At 42.9% G+C, this 19,569-nt stretch overlaps 2 protein-coding genes and 1 non-coding gene across 5 annotated transcripts; all 3 read right to left on the reverse strand.

Annotated features, from left to right (window-relative positions):
• Positions 1-80: 80 nt before the first annotated feature.
• On the reverse strand, positions 81-152 carry trnaq-cug. Its single transcript has one exon. It is a non-coding gene; the product is annotated as a tRNA-Gln (tRNA).
• Positions 153-1,539: 1,387 nt separating this feature from the next.
• Positions 1,540-5,523, reverse strand: chadla (chondroadherin-like a). The gene is made up of 8 exons (XM_017416575.3): positions 5,362-5,523; positions 4,953-5,147; positions 4,708-4,863; positions 4,478-4,623; positions 3,707-3,945; positions 3,293-3,549; positions 2,027-2,363; positions 1,540-1,910 (listed from the first exon to the last, which is right to left on the reverse strand). The coding sequence occupies exons 1-8, from the start codon at positions 5,521-5,523 to the stop codon at positions 1,540-1,542; spliced, it is 1,863 nt and encodes a 620-aa protein (XP_017272064.3).
• Positions 5,524-6,224: 701 nt separating this feature from the next.
• On the reverse strand, positions 6,225-18,091 carry rangap1a (RAN GTPase activating protein 1a). 3 transcript variants are annotated; one of them, XM_037978830.1, is made up of 16 exons: positions 17,555-18,091; positions 14,243-14,362; positions 14,020-14,147; positions 13,544-13,603; positions 13,214-13,393; positions 12,971-13,105; positions 12,661-12,819; positions 11,996-12,109; positions 11,660-11,759; positions 11,353-11,437; positions 10,018-10,162; positions 9,777-9,893; positions 9,515-9,617; positions 8,367-8,455; positions 8,056-8,177; positions 6,225-6,877 (listed from the first exon to the last, which is right to left on the reverse strand). In XM_037978830.1, the coding sequence occupies exons 2-16, from the start codon at positions 14,352-14,354 to the stop codon at positions 6,796-6,798; spliced, it is 1,731 nt and encodes a 576-aa protein (XP_037834758.1). In that variant the 5' UTR covers positions 14,355-14,362; positions 17,555-18,091; the 3' UTR covers positions 6,225-6,795. The 3 variants fall into 3 exon arrangements, with proteins under 3 accessions (XP_037834758.1, XP_017271986.1, XP_017271987.1); XM_017416497.3 differs by lacking the exon at positions 17,555-18,091 and adding an exon at positions 15,113-15,242; XM_017416498.3 differs by lacking the exon at positions 17,555-18,091 and adding an exon at positions 15,113-15,242 and having other exon boundaries at positions 8,013-8,177.
• Between the last annotated feature and the right edge of the window lie 1,478 nt (positions 18,092-19,569).

Consider the following 19,569-nt stretch of genomic DNA (forward strand, 5'->3'; position numbering starts at 1 on the left):
GTTTAAAGGGTGTGTGTAATTATAATAAGAGGGAAAAAATGCGTAATTAGAATGGACAATTTCAGATTTAAAAAAAAAACAGGTTCCACCGAGATTTGAACTCGGATCGCTGGATTCAGAGTCCAGAGTGCTAACCATTACACCATGGAACCGACATGCACAACCTAGTCTATTTCATATGATAATAAACCAGTCGATGTTATGGTCTATGTTATGTTTTCTGTTGAAAACAACCTTCATTGTTCCCCCCATTTCCTTGTATGTCTCAAACCAGGTGTCTATGTTACATATGGAGTTTGTTTTGTTGGATATTTCACCCTCTGATTATCTGTATCTTCATAAAAGGTGTGTACATGATTCATGTACAAAACATTATTGTAACATATATGTAACATGAATGCATGAATGACAGCTTAATGAATAAATAATGTTTCGCTTAGAACAGCTGCAGGGTGAGTCTAGCCCTGACACTTTTAAAGACAACCTGTAGATAAATTTGGTAATACTGGAAAAACATGCAATTATGTCAGGTAAAATTACAAAAGGTAAAAAAAACTAATCTCAGTGTGTATGTAAGTTTTTACTCAGATTTGTCGTTTTTTTGTTCGTCATTATGCTTAAATGTATAAGAGTGAATTTAAACTTCAAATAGTAACCTATAACATGTTTATTTTTGTGGAAAACCCTCTTCAGCTTTGAAGCAACAAACCACTGGTACACTGACAGACCAATTAGCAAAATAAAAGACAAAAAAACTCAGGTTTTTATGATTGGCGTCTTCTGGATCTTGGTCTTTTTGGTGTTGCAGGCTTCCTCTGACGTGGGTACATAGATGGTTTGTTCAGTTTGGGCTTCCCTGGCCTGGTTTTGACTCCGGGAGACCTCAGGGCAGTGTGTTTGAATGTCTTTGATTTTGCAGGAGAAGGGGCGATGTTTTCTGGGCAGGTCTTGAAGAAGTTAACGTCCCTGACCTGCTGACCTCTGAGCTCAAGAGGCTGAGCACAAGTTGCTGTCACCTTCAACTTCATATTCTCCATCCACCTGATCAAAAGACATAAAGAGAGAAAAATAAAAACGTTCAAACAAGTCAAATTAAGATTTGTGAGCTGCTAATTATGCTGCTTTGATTGAGGATTTTCCTACAGTTGTGCCAACCAACAAGGATATCTAGGACTGGTGAAATTTCTGATTTGCAAATGCTTCCTGTGCTGACCTGCGAAGGGGCAGCAGGGCACAGTCACACAGCAGAGGGTTGTCTCGTAGGTCGATCACCTCCAGGCCGGTGAGTGAACTCAGATCAGGAAGCTTCTTTAGCTGATTTCCTCTCAGAGTAAGAGCTTTCAGTCCTGGACCCAGACCTAACAACGCATCCTTGGACATCTGGACAGAGGTAGACCAGACAGCTTTTAAATTAAAGTCACACCAAGGACAAAATGGCTCAAGTAAAAGTTAACTTGTGTTTGCTGGAATCAAACTAAAATATATACATTATAAAACAATCACAATGCAAAAGATTTTAAAAAGGGTAGCTTTTCAAGCTCAAATTATCAATTGTACCTTTTCGATTCCCATCTGATCCATGAAAAGCCTTTTAAGACTTTGTGAAATGGGCTGGAACGCCTTAGATCCAACCCAACAAACCGGGTTTCCAGACAGGTTCAGCTCCTCCAGATTTGGAGCTTCGGGCAGAGCGTGTGTAGGCACCTCGGTCAGCTGGTTTGAATCCAAGAGAAGAGTGCCGATGAAGGCCGAGCTTAGAGCACCCTTGGCAACAAAAGTTATGGTGTTGTTACTCAAGTAAAGCTCCCTGAGTGTAGGAGCGACTGAGGACAGCAGACCAGTGGGCTCCAGCTTGGAGATGGCATTTCTCTCCAGATGTAACACAAACAAATTCGGTAGAAGTAACAGAGCTGCAGGAAAACCACAAGGAGAAAAACATATCCACAGTTCACTTTCTTGTTCACATGCATACAGAGTAAATTTCTCAAACTTGAGTGTGAGGGCGTTCTTAGGACTAGTTACTGACCCGATCCAGGGAAGTGGGACAGCCCGTTCCCCTCCAGGTGGAGGTAGGTGAGCTTTGGGACTCCAGCAAAGGCTTTTGGGTCCAAGGACGCCAGGTTGTTGTCCGACAGGTACAAATAAAGCAAGTTCTTCATTCCCTGGAAGGCGCCGCCTTCGAGCTCATGGATTTTGCAGAGCTCCAGGTGAAGAGAGACAACTTGTCTTGTTCCTGGAAAGCTGCTGGAAGGGATGACGTGGAAATGGTTTCCTCGGAGGTCGAGCAGCTGCGTCGTGGTGGGGAAGCCTCGCGGGACTTTAGTATGACCCCGATCCTCACATGTGGCATGATGGGCTTCAATCTGGGGGTGAAATCAGAATCATGATGGAGGTACAGCTTAAATTATACCTGCCCAATGATCATTGTTATATGTTCTGTATTCCTGCTGCCCTGTCCTTAGTTTGTTGAATCAGTCTGGTTTCTGTCTGAAGTGTCTTCTTGTTTTTCTGCCTCCTGTCTCCAAGTGTTTGCTGCAGAAAAAGGTGCACTGAAATGACCCTGGTGCTATTGGGTTTTGGCCAAGAGCTTTGTTAGGAGATACTCCTCAGCACATCGTTGACATCTTACAGCTTCATAAATGATGGTGAAAATGTTATCAAGCCTGAAAGCATCAGCCTCTATTGAAAATGGTATTTTTAGGGCTTGTGATGAACAAAGGTTCAATGCTCACTGCTTTTTGAGCTGTACCTCTGATGTCTATCATCTGTCAAGGACAACATTTGATACTTCAGAAGTTAAAAGCACTACTTTAAGGGACAGGAAAACCTTTTGTCATGTTGTGTTGTTATTTCTGGGGTTAATGTTGTTTACTTTTTATAGTTTTGTGTGTGGTTCTTTAAGATCGTACTGAATCGGGTTGTTTTTATGTTTGGTATCAGTGTGTTTCCTGAGTCTGTTCTCTGATTTGTTCAAGTTAGACTTGCTTTCTGCCCTCCTCTCATACCTGGCAGTAATGCTAATTATACCACCTGTCCTGTGTCATTAATCCCTTTTTTTCCCCCCCATTTTTGATTTAAATAAAACTTCTGTTTCCTCAGACCCTGTCTGCCTGCTTGCATGACTGCATTTGGGTCCTTCTTTCACAATCAATTCATGAAAGAAGGGCAGTTTATTGAGCAAAACAGACTTTTTTCCATCCTGCTTTGACTTTTCATGAAGAAAAAAAATGGTAGATGTGGACTGTAATTAAATAGCTGCATATAATTTCCCCACAGAAGTAAAACCACTCACATCACATTCACAGTTTGGCAGACACTTGACTTGCTGTCTGGGTTTGGCTGTGACTGTGCCGTTTCCTTTATTCTCCTCCTCCTCTTCCTCCAGAGCTTCGTCCCTGCTTCGGCAGCGTAGATCCGGGCCAGTCACCGCCTGCAGCGGCTCATCGGAGAGGTGAGGCGGTCCGACACAGGCTCCCAGCAGCTTCACACCTCCAGCGGCCGCCCACTCCTTCAGGGGCCTCATGTAGCAGTTACAGTAGACCGGGTTGCCTTTAATAGAAACGATTGTTGACTTGTGCATTATTCTCTTTCTTCAACAAATAAATGTAACCCTGACTGTTTCCATGTGAGGATAAGAAACATTGAACCTTCTGAGCACGTCAGATTAAAGCTTCTGTCCAGTAAATACTTCAGAGGGGAGGTGTACCGGTCAAGTTGAGGACGGACAGCTCTTTAGGGCCTGAGAGGGGCTCCAGGTAACGGAGCTGATTGTGGCTGAGGTCGATGTGGGACAGGAGCCGGGCGTGGGAAAAGGCCTGGTCTGACAGGTCCTGAAGGGACATGTGGTGCAGGGAGAGGTGGGTGAGCTTCGCCATGGAGACGGATTCCTCCCCCAGGTAGGCCATGGGGTTGCAGCTCATGTCCAGGCGCGTGACTTCACGGAGCCTTCAGAAGATGGTAGATTACAAAAATAAATAAAACACTTAGATATTCACCCTAGCTTTGTTTGTTCTGTGTATCCGATCTGTACTCAAACCTGAAAATCTTCAACACCTTTTGGGGTCTAAAAAGCTGTCAGCCATTTTGTTTCTGGTCATTCTTGTTATAAAAGTGTTTGTTATTAGTCAATGTGTTACTAATTTACATTATAAAACTTATTCAAAACTAACAGTGATGTAAAAGCTTATAAAACAGCGTTAGCGCAAACTGTTTTCTCCAAGTTTGTTTAATGAACTACGCACAGCAAGTAAGATATTAATCGGTCATACCTTTTCTATAAAACTCACGCTCTAAAAGATCTGAACTTTGCCTTTAAGCTTTTATTTTTCACCTAGTGCTCAGTTACTGGCTGGTATTTTAATATTTTAAATATAATCGTGTTTTTTTTTTTTGGTCAGTTATTCATTTAAAATAAGTCCAAGGCTCTTATTTTGACTAGAACATTAAATCTTCATTCGTGTCGATCAAACGTGCCCACCTGGTCATAGCCTGTGTGGGGAAGAACTGCAACTCATTGTGATCCAGGCTGAGGCGGCTGAGAGCGAAGAGCCCGGCGAAGGCTTCAGGCGCCAGGTTATTCAGGGAGTTGTGGCTAAGGCGAAGCCATTTGACGTTCTGCAAGCCCTGGATGAGAGAGTCACTCCGCTGTAGAACCGTGTTCCTGTCAGAACTGCCCGTCTCGGCGAATGCTCTGAGGTTTCTGACTACCTGAAAGGCCATGTTGGGGATGTAAACCAGGTGGTTGTGGGCGAGGGTCAGCGTGTTGAGGAAGCCGAGCTGCGTGAAGGCTCCAGGCTGGATCTCCTCGAGACGATTACGGTCCAGGTGCAGCTCCTTCAAGGAGGAGAGGCCATCAAAGGACTCCTGCAATGTTTGAACATAAAATAAACCCTTTCCCTCCATTTCAACTTGAACATTAGGACAGATCAGTGTTCTTGGCCCTCTCATCTCACCTGGTAAAGGATCTCGATTTTGTTGTTGGCCAGGTTTAGAAGGACCACACGGCCAAGAGTGCGGAAAGCCCCCTCCTTTACCTCGACGATGTTGCAGCGCTGCAGGTTGAGGTGGGTGAGGTAGGGCGTGTGCACGAACGCCCCCCTTGGAAGCAGCTGTAAGTTGTTACTCCTCAGATCAAGTTTTACCGTAATCTGGAAGAGCGACAAAGCAGAACCAGAACTCTGAGGCAACTTTCAGTAATCGTATTCCCGACCACACAAGCTTTACACAGCATGGATACACTGAAGCGCCCCCATGAAACGCCAGAAGATTCAAACCCACGGGTGCAAGATGCTGAAATGGCCATGGCTTCGCTTCAGAGCCGTTCAAGAAAAGCATAAAAAGCAGGGGCTTTGAATTCCTCACCTCATCTGCAGTCGGAGGAATTTCTGTCAGGTTTTTGCCAACACAGGCCACCGCGAGCTTGGCGTCATCGCAGCTGCACTCTTTGGGACACTTTCTTGCAGATTTTTGTGTCGAACTCAAGGTTAAAACGAGCAGGAAGACTGCGGCGAAGAGGAAGTGCATCTGTGCCAGAAAAAATGGTTCAGAAATACATGTGAAATAAGTCAAAGCTGTAGATAATATGGCTGAAAAGCTTCTTTTTTTCCCTAAACATAACCAATAAAGGTTATTCTTGTGTATACTACAAACATTGTCAGATGTTTCTACCTCTCCTTACACCTTATGCCAATAAAACTTACTGTAACAGAAAAATAATGTTCTGAAAAAGATGCAAAGCTCTGCCTTTAAATCAGGTTGGAATAAAAAAAGGAGAACAAAACCTTCCCGTAAAGCAGAATCCACTCACGTTTCCTCGGTAAAACAGAGTCAAGCCCCGGGTCCAGCAGTTTCCTTCTGAGGACCAGCAGCTAACGGACCGCGCTTTGGGTGAATTCCTCCGCTGTGACCCCCTGATCCCTGGGCTCCCCACAAATTAACACGCTGGCTTCATATTTTCAGCCAGGTCAGAGGTCAGGGCAGCAAGACTGGGCTACTATCAGTCTGTGGAAGTGAGGTCAGTGCCTTTACCTTCTTAAACTCTCAAGCAAAACTGATAAATATGCACTCACAAACACTGGAAAAACATTACTTTAACAGCAGTAAAAATGTAGTTTTTACCCAAGTTGGTGTTTTGCAGTTTTCATAAAATCATCTCTGTAATAATTAAAACAATGATTTTTTTGTTATTCATTTTTAAATAAAATATTTACATGCAAAGACTCAAAACCAGTCAACATTTGTAAGTTTTATTTTGCAAAACAAACCCCAAGACATTACACCCAGTGCCAGAAAGGCAAAAAATACACTTCAGTTGTTCAGATTGTTTTCATTTACAACCATATTTTGGTCAATGGATATTTTGACTTTATTTTACCCCATTTGTAACTTTAGTAAATACTTCATATAAAATAAGAGCACAATAAAGTCAGATATGAAATAGAAAACTCGGAATAGCTAATGAGTCCAGAATATCTTGTGATCTGAGCAGTTTGGTGTCACGAACTTCAGATTACGTTATAGTTGCGGCCTCACGTTGTCAAATCTCTCCTGTGCACACAAAAGGGGTTCGAGCTTCCACAGAAGAGCATATTTTACTTCAAAAACAAAGCATTCAAGTCCAAAGAATAAAATGTAACACCGAATGATAGTCAGCAGTGACACCAAACGCCCAGCTACAGTGGAGACCATCTTCTCAAGTGCTGCTTTGTTCCAAATTTAAAAAAAAAAAAACAGGTTTGTGTGCTGCTTTTCAACGGTCCATGAGGGATTAAAGTTCAATCAGTAAGAGGGTGCGTCTCAGCTCTGAGATCGGACTCTCTGCAGTGTCGACTGGAGGCTGTTTCGAGCATTTCCACATGACTCCAAGGACTTGCCGCTCCTGTGAACGATGACAGAGATTTTCAATCACTTGTTTCCTTCAAAGTATCGACAGGCAGCGATGTGAATTATACCTTTTGTTTTCTAAACAAATACCAAAAATAATGGAATATAATACATTTATTAACCTCTAAAACAGAGATAAAATCATTAAAAGCAAAAACAAGAATCATAGATCATCAGTAAACAATATAACACTCAATAGGCCCGGAAAAGTGTATTTAAAAAAAATCGATTTGTGTCACAGTTCTAATAATTGTCTGATTGAGTAGAGTTTATCACTGCTGCTGTTTTCTGTAGAAGCCACTGAGATCGTCCGCAAGAAGAACCTGCATCACGGAGACGCTGCATCACCTGAGAGCGTGCACCTCTGGGGTCATTCGGACGATTCAAAGCTCACTCACTAAGTGTGGATGAATAAAAAGCACTTCCAGGGGACCGACTCTCAGGGTCTGCAGACCGAGCGATGTGGATCAAGGACTGAATGTCATTCGTGTGTAGAGCACCCACCAACACAGTGTTGTGACAGTGTTTGTGAGCGCCCTTTGGGTAATAATGCAGATCAACAGCAAGACAAACACACTTGGAGTCTTGTCTTGTGAGTAGATCTGAATGATTGCGGTGGTGGACCTCATTAGCTGGTGAATCAGTTCTGTCAATTCTTATTTTTATATCAAACATGCAGCAGAAAGTTAAAGTCCCTGACAAACGATCAACTACTGTTTGAAGGTAAGTTGTAGTTTAGTCATGTTAGATAAAGAGCTAAATGCAAACTACCAGTGTAAAGATATACTCATTAAGGCAAGCTTCTATTGTTTTTCTACAGACAGCTGGTGCTGCTTAAAGCAGGATGAAAAAAAACATCCAAATCAGCTGCTTTGATTGTAAGATTTTGACACGCTACCTGTTGTGTGTTTAAATCTGCTGTAAGTGCAGGAACTTTGTCACCAGGGTGGAAATAAAGCAATTAAAAGAGAAATACTATGGATTATAATCTTAACAGGAGATTATCAGAAGACCTTTGCCCTACAGACTGAGTGCAATGCTTCACACCCATCCTAAATAAAAATGAGCCATCACCAGGAGTGCGTCCACCGCCACCCAAGGTGGGACAGTAATCAGTAATCATTTTGTACCTGGGAGCTGCCAGCCGATTTGCTCATTTCGCCACGTCCTTACCGGGAGACGAAAGCCTCCAGCACAGCCACGCTCTCTTTGGGGAAGTAGTCCTGTCGAACTATGTGCTCCAAGGCGTGGAGGTGGCCCGGGACCACGAGCACGGGCTTCACTTTGTCCTCACTCTGAGCCATGCAGAGGACGACCCGGACAAACAGGTGATGGGACAGGAGGACAGAGAGAAGATGAAGATAGTTAAAGTATAAAAGGAAAGACACAATAAATGGGTAAAGAAAAAAAAGAAAGAGGTGAAGCTGGCGAGACATACAAAGTGACTTAGAAAAGCAAGCTGAGTTTGTCCAATCAGAACTCACCTTGATAAGGCCGAGCAGGACCAGCAAAGACGATACAAAACTGTAGCCTTGGAAGGAAGGAGTGCTGAACGCTTTCCTCAGGAGGCCATCTGCAAAAAGAAAAACACCTCCTCAGCAACAGATTACATAACTTAAAAACAAACAAACAACAAACTGTGTTACACGCTCTAAAAGCAGCCTTTGATTAGCCATGTTTCTGATAATTATGGCTTGTTTGTTTCATTAATTTCAACCTTTGCTGCCATAAATAGACAGTATTTGCCCTTTTTTTTCCAAAGATGTTGAAGATTTTCTCCTTTTTTTTGGAAGGAGTTTGTGTACTGACTTTACTTGCAAATTACTGGACATAAATGTTAAATATAGAAAAAAAAATGTTAAAAACAAATGCCATAAGTGTTGGCCTTGAGTCCATTCATCTGAACCTGTTAACCTGGCTCAGGGGATGTGTTGTCTAAACTACATCTGAACTGTCTAAAGACAGAATCAGGGCTAAGGACGTTTTACAGATGTTACATGTTGTAGATGTCTGCATTTGGCCCATGTATGAGTCCACACTAACCAGCCCCGGCAGTCTTAAACGCCCAGCTGCACTTCCTCTTGTTGCTGTTTTAGAGTCAAAGTGGGATATGATCACATGGTGTGAGCAAGCACTCTGATTGGCCAAGGTAAAGGCCTCATTACTCTTTCTGAGCAGAGCTGCAACAGGGCTAATTTATTAATAATTTCATACTTAAAGGGCCGATGGAATGAGCTTGTGAGTCGTATGTGACCCAAGAGCCACCAGTTGGTTGTTCTAATGAAGTATTAAGTCCACATTTTATAATTAAATCAAGAACTAGTCTGAGATAAAATGCAGAAGATTTAATAAACCCTGATTTTATTCAGACACTAAAACATTTAGTTTGCAGTTAAGTAGGAATTACTGAAAACACAAAGAAGAAAAGTATTGTTTATGGAAAAAGTGGAAGGAAGAAATCAGCTCTAAAGTTTTCTGGCGGTCAACATCGTGTCCAAGTTAATGAAGCAGGTTTATAAAATATTATATCTGAAGCTCAAATACCTCAGCACCAACTGAACCAGTCAGGAACCTCACTGCGTCACCGAGAGCAACAACAATCCAAACAACAAGTCGAGTCCAAGTAGCTCACCAATGGTGTCCAACACCGCGTTCTTCACTTCATTGTTCTCCTTGTACACAGATGCGATCTTCAGGAAGGCTTCAGCTGTTTTTGCCGCGTCTGTCACATCCACCTCGACACAGACAGAAAAATAAACCTGCTTATCCACAACCTCGGGGAAACCCAAAAGGTTCATTTTCTTGTTTATTTCTGCTCCTAACCGCGAGGCGCCCCTTGAAACAGATCAGTGCGAATATATGTGAACTTCTGCCGTTCGCATATCCATCTTTACCTGCTGCTGGACCAGCAGGGCTCTCTTGGCGCCCAGTTTGAGCAGCTTGTCTGGAGAGGGAAAGCTAAGGAATGACGAGACGTCTGGTGGTCGGGGAGCTGATGTAGGAGTGGACAGCTGTGGACGGGAAAGACGAACAACAGAAACAACTAGTGAGGCTTTATGTCACCTATTCAGTGTAAACTAGTGTAGCTGAGCAAGATATATATCTCTGGTTTTGTTTACCTTTGCTGCAAATTACCTTGTTCTGGCTGCTTTCCTCTCCCTCCTCCTCCTCCTCCTCCTCCTCCTCTTCTTCTTCCTCCTCCTCCACGTCCTCATCCTCTTCATCCTCATCCTCATCCACGTCCTCATCCTCTTCGTCCTCAGGCTCGCCCTCGTCATCACTGAGACAAATTCAAAGACGCCAACAAAGAGCAGCTTTAGGTGATGAGACTTTCTGTCTTCTGCTCCGAACGGGGCGTTTTAATATGATCGTTGTATTAAAGGAAACTTTAAGCTCAAAGTGTAAATTTTTTAATACCTCATGATGCCATTAGAGTCCTGCTCAGTTGCTCATATAAAAGAAAACAGGTTTAAGGTCACCAACTTTGGCTTTCCTTTGTAAACTCAAGAAGCTACATTTAATTTTTCTGGATCATCCTTCGTTCCATCCGTCCACCCATAAAGCACCCAGGAGCCATCCGAATCAGACGGCCAGAGCGCCTCAGCTGACTCTTTTGGCTGCCGAGGATTAGCGGCTCCACTCTGAGCTCCCTCCAGATGATGGAGCTCCTCGCCCTGTCCCCACGGGGGGAAGCCTATCGCAGCCACTTGCATCTGGGTTCTCGTTTTTTCTGTCACGATTCATGACCATGGGTAAGAGCTGGAATGTAGACGCACCAGTAGATCCAGAGCTTTGCCTTTTGGCTCAGCTCCTTCTTCATCATAACAGACTGGAGGAACGCCCTCATTATTTCAGATGAAGCCTCGAACCTGTCGCGCCGTTTCACTCCATCCTACCGTCACTTGTGAACAAGACTCCCAGATTCTGTAACATCCCGCAAAGACGTGCCCAGTGACTAATGAAGCAAAAGAGGCATGAAGTATAACTCTATTGTGTTGACGCAGAGCGCTACACATAAAATGTGTGCTTAAAATGTCCTCTGACATGTCAGAGATTTAAATCCTGTGGTCAGCAGGTCATGCAGACCGTCTCTCATCACCACATCACACGGCTGAGCCGGCTCCTCCTATCATAGGTCGACAGTTAAGACGCTTTTGCCCAACTTTTACCCTCCATGCTACCTCGATCCTTTCACAAATCACGCTGAGGCGGCCAGAAGGCGTTTTACTCCCAGCTTTAAATGTCTTAAGTAGGAGACTTATTCCCGGCAGCTTCACACTCCACTGCAAACTGCCCCAGCGCACACGGCCCAAAGGCGCCACAGAACCACATCTTTGGCAAAAAAGCTAGATCCTTTATTCCAATCCAATATAAACTGGCTCGAGCCTTTACGATGCACAAAAGAACAGGTCGAAGCAATGGAAGAAAATGGATTATTTGTGAGCTTGTGGGTTAAAATGAGATGCTTACCTCAGTGATCCTAGAAACTCGCCCATGTTCATCTCCTCCATGGCGTCTTTCAGAGCTTTGCAGCCATCGTCTCCTAGACAGTTACCTGAAAACCAGACGGGGAAATAAAACTTGGAACATGGTCACATAGATAAATAAATAAACTGCTATGAATATTTGTATAGAGAATATAGAAAAAAGAAATCACTAGAGATGCCATTTACTTAAAGCTTTTAAAATACTGACATAAATATCTCACTAACAGATGCTGAAGGAGTTTTCAAATGAAACTGTTAATGAAAGGTAAACATGCTCAGAGCCTCTGTACCGTTCAGGTCCAGTTTTTCCAGCTGGTCCTTGTTCTTCACTGCCTGTACGACAGCCAGAGCAGCTTCTGCTGTGATCTCACCGTACGACAGATTCAGCTCCTGTTGAATTGAACAAAAGATTCACTGGAGGGGAGGAGGACAGTGACAGTAATGCTAATAACAAAAAAAATACAGTTTAAAATACGACAAGAAAAGTTTAGGCAAAACTGTATACTACAGACTGTTTTTCTTCTCAGGCTCTTAACATTTATGCCGATGTTGACCGATAAAAAATTATTACAAAAACACAGCTCTTGTGTGTTCAGATCTGGTGACGAAGTGTCCCCCGCGCTCACCTTGAGGATCGGCAGCCCCTCCGACACTGTATCTGCAATCGCTCTAGCGCCTTCTGGCCGAACCAGACAGTCTCCAAAGTTGATCACCTGGATGCTCCGCAGGTCTTTCAGCGCCTGTGAGAACACGCACAAATCAAATCGTGAAAAAAAAAGCAACCGCTGGTGCATGTAAAACTGACTGTGATGCACTGTTTGAAAAAAAATTACAGCAAAATCCACTTCTCGTTTTGATTTAATCTTAAAGCTTCTAATTTCCAGTACATTTTGAGATTCATCAGCGTCCCTTTAGAGCCTTTCAGCAGAGGTGAAACCATTTCTAGCTTTTATGAATGAAGTAAAACCTACTTTAGATTGCATTTTGCCTGAATCAGAGGATGTCATTTCCTGTGCATGGACTGCTACTTTCTTCAGATACAAAGGAACTCGCCTCTGTTTACACTCAAATAAAACTGCAAAAAATAATCCAACCTTTTGCAACTATTACTGAACAGGTTTTCATGTCAAATTTAATCAATTTTATTCAAACATTTGCTTCTGTATAAATCTGTTTTTGCTTTTCAGCCAAGTGATTAAGAAAACATACATCTTTTTTTTACCACAAGTTGCTCTAAAACGATCCACCAATTGCAGCTACGTGTCAGCTGTCATGTCATACATCTCAGTACCTGAGCCATGGCGACGGCCCCCTTCTCAGTAAAGGTGTTGTCATTGAGGTTTAGGATTCGGAGTCCTGGGTTCTGCTGCATGGCTAAGGCCAGTGCTGTCACACCAGGGTGATTGATGCCATTCTGGGGCATGTGAACCTCCTCCAGGCTGCCCATCAGCTGGAAGGAAACAAATCAAATTTAACGGGACATTTACATAGTTGAGCAACTTTTTAACAAAGTGAAAAGTAATGCTTTGAGGAACCACAGTCAAGCCATTAGCAAACGGTCTAATGGTGTTTCAAAGCTCACACAGCAGACACTTCTGTACCTTGAAGGCTTGAGCAAGAGCAGTGGCTCCATCGTTTTCCAGTCGGTTCCTTCCTGCAACAAACACCTTCAGGCGGAGGGGGGTGTTCTCTGCACTGGACTTTTGATGACACTGCATCAACGAAGCGGCCAAAATCTGAAGAGTTCAAAACATTCTTAGGAACAAAGTAATGTTTAATGCATTCTGTAAGGCATTTGTATATTTCTCTTTAGTAATCCCTGTCAGTCTTTTCTTTCGATTCACCTTGCCTCCTCCGATGCCCATGCCGCAGTTATTTAGACGAAGTTCCTGCAGCGTGAAGCAGGCTACGCTCTTTAGCAGGCCCTCAATGCCCTTTACACCATCGGGTCCAAACGCGTTGTCGCTGAGGTCTAAAACGGTCAGCCTGGCACCCGCTAGCATCAGTGCGCCACCCAGTGAATTCTACAACACAAAAAAACAGATAAAGATGCACAAGAAAATGAATAAAACAAGCTTTGTTTTCAGGAGAAGAGAAAGTCACGGACTGTATGACACAAGTCAGGTTAATCTTCATTTGATATCAGCATTAGTGTAATGGAACAGGCACATTACCAGGGCAGGAGGGATTTCAGAGCGCAGCCGACCAGTAAACATGTCGCTCCAATAACAGCGCTGAGAGGGGGGAAAATAAATACACGTAAACAATGTGGCCAAAACACAAAGCTGATCTTATCTTAGGGCATAAAAACTAATGCTGCAGCACCTTTAAACGTCGTCATCACTCAACGTCAAAAACAGACCAGTTGATGAAATTTATCTTACATTTGATCATTTGTTGAAACTATTCAAAGATAGAGACCTACATAGATTTAGATTACATCTAAATCTGAACACAACAGGTAGTTTTCTGTCAGTATTTTGATTAAAAGAAATGTTTTTGTCTGTGATGTAGAGAATTATGAATCAGAGTGTAATTAACATATATAAAATAAATTTCTGAATGTGTTACTACATTTGATTTTGTATTAGACAGTTTAATCCTGCAGGTCAGCAAGAGTCACAAAAAGGTAGATGACCAACAGTCGAACCTTAAAGTCGCTCTTTGCCTCCAGGGCCTTGGCGATGGCCTGCGCCGCCTCCACGCCGAATGTGTTTCCCTCCAGCCTGAGAGCCTGCAAACCCTCAAAGTCCTGGATCTCCTTCACCATGTCCTCCACTGCAGGGAGAGCGTGCGGATTCAGGTTCAGAAACAAAGCAGTTACTAATCAACTCTCGGGAGCAGTGAAGACAGAATAAAAGCAGTAAACGTACCTGACTTAGCATCGTCCAGTTTCCTTCCCTGACCTTTGTAACTCAGCTCTCCATCTTCGACCGCAGTCTTGGCAAGAGAGTCAGCCAACTGTGCAACAATGTCTGTCGCCATTGGGGCGTCTGAGTGCGAAACACATCATTTATGTTTTATTGTGCATCCCATATCGCAGCAAAACAAAGGCTGCCTACCAGGAGTCCCTCTGAAACCCTAAAACATGACCATTATTAGTCCATAGAGCTAGTTCTAGACTGAGCACTGAAACAAATCAATCAGATCCTAAAGCAGTGTTTACATCTGATGCGTTCAGTCCAGGTCGTGTCACTTTAAATAGGAGTTAAGGATTTAAAAATGTGTTTCATATTTGGAAACCCTGGACCTCTTCAAAGTAGCACAGTACTGGGAGTATAGACTTAAACCCACGTGTTTAAAGGGCATGAAAGCGGACGCAGTGGCTTCCAGTCCTGTTAGCACAGAGTCATTCCGGTGTAGATTTCCGACTGAAAATACCTAAAGGCTAACATTAGCCGACGGCTGCTAACCGCTAACGGCTTCGGGGTCTGACGTACATGCGCGGCAACATAATGCTACGTGCTTTCCAGACAAAATAAACACACGGGAAGCATCGCAGTGAAACAGTGAAAACGTTTAAATCCCTCCTTGCTCGTCGTAATACGAAGCAGGCGACCCAGCTAGCTATAGCGTTGCCGTTCACGTGAAGCGGAGCGTGCCCGTAACTCGGCCTCTTCATTCGGCCTCACAGCGTTCAGAGCCGGCCGGTAACTCGCTGTTTAAACCGGTTGCCATGGATACGCTAAGCCACGACTGTAGCTCAACTCTTAATTCCTAAGTAAAAAACGTATCGTCATTACCTCAACACTCGTTTTACGATTGAACCAAAAGCCCGGTAGTAACACACTCCCGCTCGCCCCTGCCGTTCAAAACCAAATCCAGGCAGCAAAACTACCCGGCGGCTTGACGACATCGGAGCAAAGACTCAAGGGAAATGTAGTTCAATTGGACTACAACGATGCGTTCAGGGGCCAAAGCGCTTTCACTCCAACTCTCGAGGTTGGAGTAAAACAATAAAACTGATGACCAACTTTTATTATTCTTGCTTAACTTTCTTATTTCTTGTTTAGTCACCCTAATATATTTATTCTATTTTTATATATTTACATATAGGAATAAACAGACCGTTCAAAATAGTAAATGGCGAGGTAACATAAAGGAGAATTACTTACAGGAACCTGAAATGTGGAACTGTCCCGTGAAATTATTTCCGAAAATAATTACTGTGGTGTCATTCATGCAATTTTATGACACCTATTAGTTATACAAGTATAACGAAATACTCAGTGTCGCAACACGCAGGCTTACTGTGTCTTTGTTTTGTTTTTTTATTTTCATATATTTTGAATATCTAGGGTCCAGGGAAAAGTGCAGCGCCCACTGTGGTTTCCAACAAGAACAAAAGCACAATATTTGGAAATACATAAAAGTACACATGCGCTCAAACATTCAACTAACAACTGAGTATGGCACCACAAACATATTCATGCAGACATTTACAGACGTATTGTTCAAAACCAGTGGACCAGAAAAGCCAACCCAGTTGTCTAACCAGTCCAATAAAATATCATGATCCACCTTATCCAAAATGGCACGGAGATCCAGAAGTACAAGAACTGCTTTTTTTTTTTTTAAATCAGTGCTGATGTGCGGGTCATTTACAACGTTAATGAGTATCTGTACCCTGCTAATGCAAAAAAAACAGACTAATAAATATCAAAGACTTTGATTAACTAATGATCTGATTGTAAATGGCATTTTCAAGTAAACTGTAGATTTGAAACAGGCCTACAATTAGATATTACAGATGGATCTGGGCTGCTTTTTTAAAAAGTGGTTTGATGACAAATGTTTCGGGTGCAGCAGAGAAATTTCCTGATAGAAGAGAACAGCTAATAATTCCCGACCCCTCAGATGCTGCAGAGGGTTTAACGTATATGTAGGTGCAGACTAGTTAGCGTGCAGATATTAATCCTTTTAACTGAAGGAAGATGGTTTTTTAGCCAGTTTTCAATTTCTGACAGATCCTCAAGTAATTCTGACATTTAAAAAAAAAACTCTGAGTCCTTAAAAGAGCACCACAGCTGGAAGCCTTCTGCACAACAGTAATGGATGTGGTTAAATTTAATAATGATCTGTCCAAGGCGGAGGAGAAACAGTGAAAATGGATTGCTAAGGATAAAGGCTTTACCTGTGTTGGCTTATACATTAACTAGGACATATTGTACTATTTTTTATTTTGTTGTTGAATCTCCACCCCCACCACACCCATGGGAGAACCCCATGGGTGTGGTGGGGGTGACGTGTGAGATATGTGCTCTGGAAAACTGGAATGTTATTACATAAACCTCTGTTTCCTCCTATAAATTGACTTGCTATAGAGTGGTGCCTTTGAGTGGTGGTGGAGCTAGAGTTTTTTCCTCTTAAAGTGGTGAAAGTGGGGTATGAGGCTGCAGCAGGGGTCAACATTTATTGTCAGAAAGGTTTACTTTTGGACTTAAATTAATGAATTTAGGCTATTTGTCTATGATTATTAATTACACAAATTACAATAAAAACCCACAACTGTGTGCTGTTAGTCAGCAACTTCTTCTCCTATTTTTATTATTATTATTTAATCAAACAACTGTACAACAATTTGATGGTTGGGAGGTCTTGAGTCAGTGTCTGATGGTGTCATTTCCAGGTCTGGATGGCAGGTAAACCACTTTGAAATTCAAGAACGATGAGTGTGAAGTCTAAAGGTCTGGTTATACTTCACAAGACAGAAGACATCCCATCCCGCTGGCTTGATTGTGAGACGGTCTTTTATGCATGGATGGTTCATACTCAAAGAGAAACTGCGGGGGAGAAGTCCTGGTAAGGCCTCCTTCTGTACCACACGTCACGCTCATAGCAAAGCATATAAACAACAACGCAGCGACAGCACAATAGGTTATTATTATCACATCGATGAAGTATCAGATGGAGGAAGAAAGGATCGCGTTGAGATCACAGATCTCTTTTTCAAGGGAGGCCTGGGCTTGAAGGCAGTCTAACATGCATTTTTTTAGACTGAGGGAGAAAACCCCACGCAAACACGAGGAGAACATGCAAACTCATGTGCTATCCTGCATAAACAAACACACCCACAGTGTTCTGACCAATCACAGAGTACCCTGTAAGAAACTACAATGCACAAGATGAAATCTTGGTGGGAGGGGCAAGTTGAAAAGTATGCAGTTTTCGTCACACATACTCACGTCATCAAGATACAATTTTAGCGCTTTTCATGGAGCTTGAGACCAGCTGCTTGCATCCTCCACGAGAAGTCACAAAGTCGGCTCTTGTTCACAAGGTCGCATGACGACAATTGGGTAATTTTGATCTTGTAGCAGTTTCATCTTTCCAACTGTTCCAGCAAAACTTAGAAACCTGTGAACTTAAAAAGACCGCGAGGAGACACAGGCGGCTAAAAAGCATGTTCAAATTGTAAGAATCAAGCTCCTTAGAACAATCTATTTCCCAGTTTAAGAATTTATTTAATACACATGGAGAGTACAAACTGCAGGGCTGGACCACAGATCCAACCAGTTGCATTAACATTCAGATGGTTGTGGCCCTGACTCCTGGGCGGAGTTCACAGATATCTTCAGGGATCAATGGTGTTTTGCTTGTTGGTTGAGGTAGGCGTGTAACTAATATATCTTTTGTTGAGATAAACAAGAAGAAGGTCTTGATTTGCATCATTTAATCACGCAAAGACTTGCTCTTCAGCAAGCATCATTTAAACTTTGTATCATCTCCCTCAGGATCGATACTAGTGCTATGCATATGATCAATATTAAAGTGAAAATATATAACTAAAGCTTGAGCCATATTAATCCTATTCAGCAGCTTAAGAAGACTTATTAAACTTGTTGGAAATTTTTTTTTAACTTTCATTTATTTTTGTTGCATTCAATCACCTAACTATAGTCATGAGAACCTGTGAGAGAATATATACCCCACTAGTCATCAAACTCAAAGTGACAGTTTTATTACCCCGGCCATATTGACCTTTAGGTGAACCCCTTTGGGGGGGTCCACCCCCACCTCCCGGTTCTGGTGAACCCCTTTGGGGGGGTCCGAGAGCCCCACCTCCCGTCCCCACCTCCCGGTTCTGGTGAAGCCCCACCTCCCAGCTTAGAGTGACCCGGGGGGTGGAAACCTCTCACTTTAGTGTTAAAAAAACCCATTTCAGCACACACTCTCTCTCTCTATCTGCAGAGACGAGCCTTCCCGTAAATCACAGTTGTCCAGTTGTACACAGCTGCACCCCGTGAGGTATGTCACCCACTTCTCCTCAAACTCAAAGTGACAGTTTTACTACCCGGTTGTATTGACCTTTATTGACCTTCCGGTTCTAAATCTGTCAGGTGCAATGTCTTTCCTGGGACGCACACGCACACACCGTTAATCCCTCCCCAAGCACGAACGCACATATATATGCATTTGTAATAAAAACTTCTGAACTGAGCAGAAGGTGTGAAGTGGATAGTCTCAAAAAGGCTTCGGAGGATAAAGAAGTAAAGCTTCTGGTACAATCTAAGTCTCTGGTGGATTTCCAGAGACAAACAGATGAGGCATTGTTCTTTAAAGCTCAGTTTATAGAAAGCACAGAGTTGGTGTCCCAGCTGCAGAGTCAGATTCAGTCACTGTCTGTGGAGTCTGAAAACCTGAAGAGGTCAGCAGACGAGACACAAAGTGCCTTCAACAACCTGCAGAAAAAATATGCAGTTAGCTTAGAGGAGTTACAAGCTGTACAAAAGCATCTCTCTGAGAAGACTGAGGAAGTTTCTAACCTTCGAGCACAATTAGATGAACAGCAGATGGCAATAACCGTTATCGAAACGCTGAGAAATGAGTTATCTGTGAGCACAGATGAACTGGAAAAAACCAAAACCTTACATTCCTGTCTTTCAAAGGAAAAGGATGAAGCTTTAGCATCTCATCAAGCAAGTGTAAGCCAGCTGACCATTGAGATAGAAAGACTTAAATCCCAACATCTTCAGGTTGTAGCACAAATGAATTCACTGACAGAGAGCCTTGAGCAGAGAGAAATGGCTCTTCATGCAATAAATAATCAGTATGCTTCTCAGGCCAAACAGGCATCCCAGCTGCTTTCAGAGCTGCAGAATCTCAAAGAGCAGATCAAAAGTCTGAACGAGAAGCGAAAGATCCAAAATGAGGAAAATGCACATTTACAGGGAGAAGTTCGAAGACTCATTGCAGAGAA

The sequence above is a fragment of the Kryptolebias marmoratus genome, linkage group LG12, assembly GCF_001649575.2.
Source record: "Kryptolebias marmoratus isolate JLee-2015 linkage group LG12, ASM164957v2, whole genome shotgun sequence".
NCBI classification, from domain to species: domain Eukaryota; kingdom Metazoa; phylum Chordata; class Actinopteri; order Cyprinodontiformes; family Rivulidae; genus Kryptolebias; species Kryptolebias marmoratus.

Coding starts and splice junctions, on each gene's coding strand:
- chadla (XM_017416575.3), bottom strand. CDS start 5,523: ATGCACTTCCTCTTCGCCGCAGTCTTCCTGCTCGTTTTAACCTTGAGT. Junction 5,148..5,361: donor TTCCTCCGACTGCAGATGAG/GTGAGGAATTCA, acceptor TCGCTCTTCCAG/ATTACGGTAAAACTTGATCT. Junction 4,624..4,707: donor TCCCCAACATGGCCTTTCAG/GTAGTCAGAAAC, acceptor TCTCTCATCCAG/GGCTTGCAGAACGTCAAATG.
- rangap1a (XM_037978830.1), bottom strand. CDS start 14,354: ATGGCGACAGACATTGTTGCACAGTTGGCTGACTCTCTTGCCAAGACT. Junction 11,760..11,995: donor AGGGGCTGCCGATCCTCAAG/GTGAGCGCGGGG, acceptor TCAATTCAACAG/GAGCTGAATCTGTCGTACGG. Junction 10,163..11,352: donor GAGTTTCTAGGATCACTGAG/GTAAGCATCTCA, acceptor AATTTGTCTCAG/TGATGACGAGGGCGAGCCTG.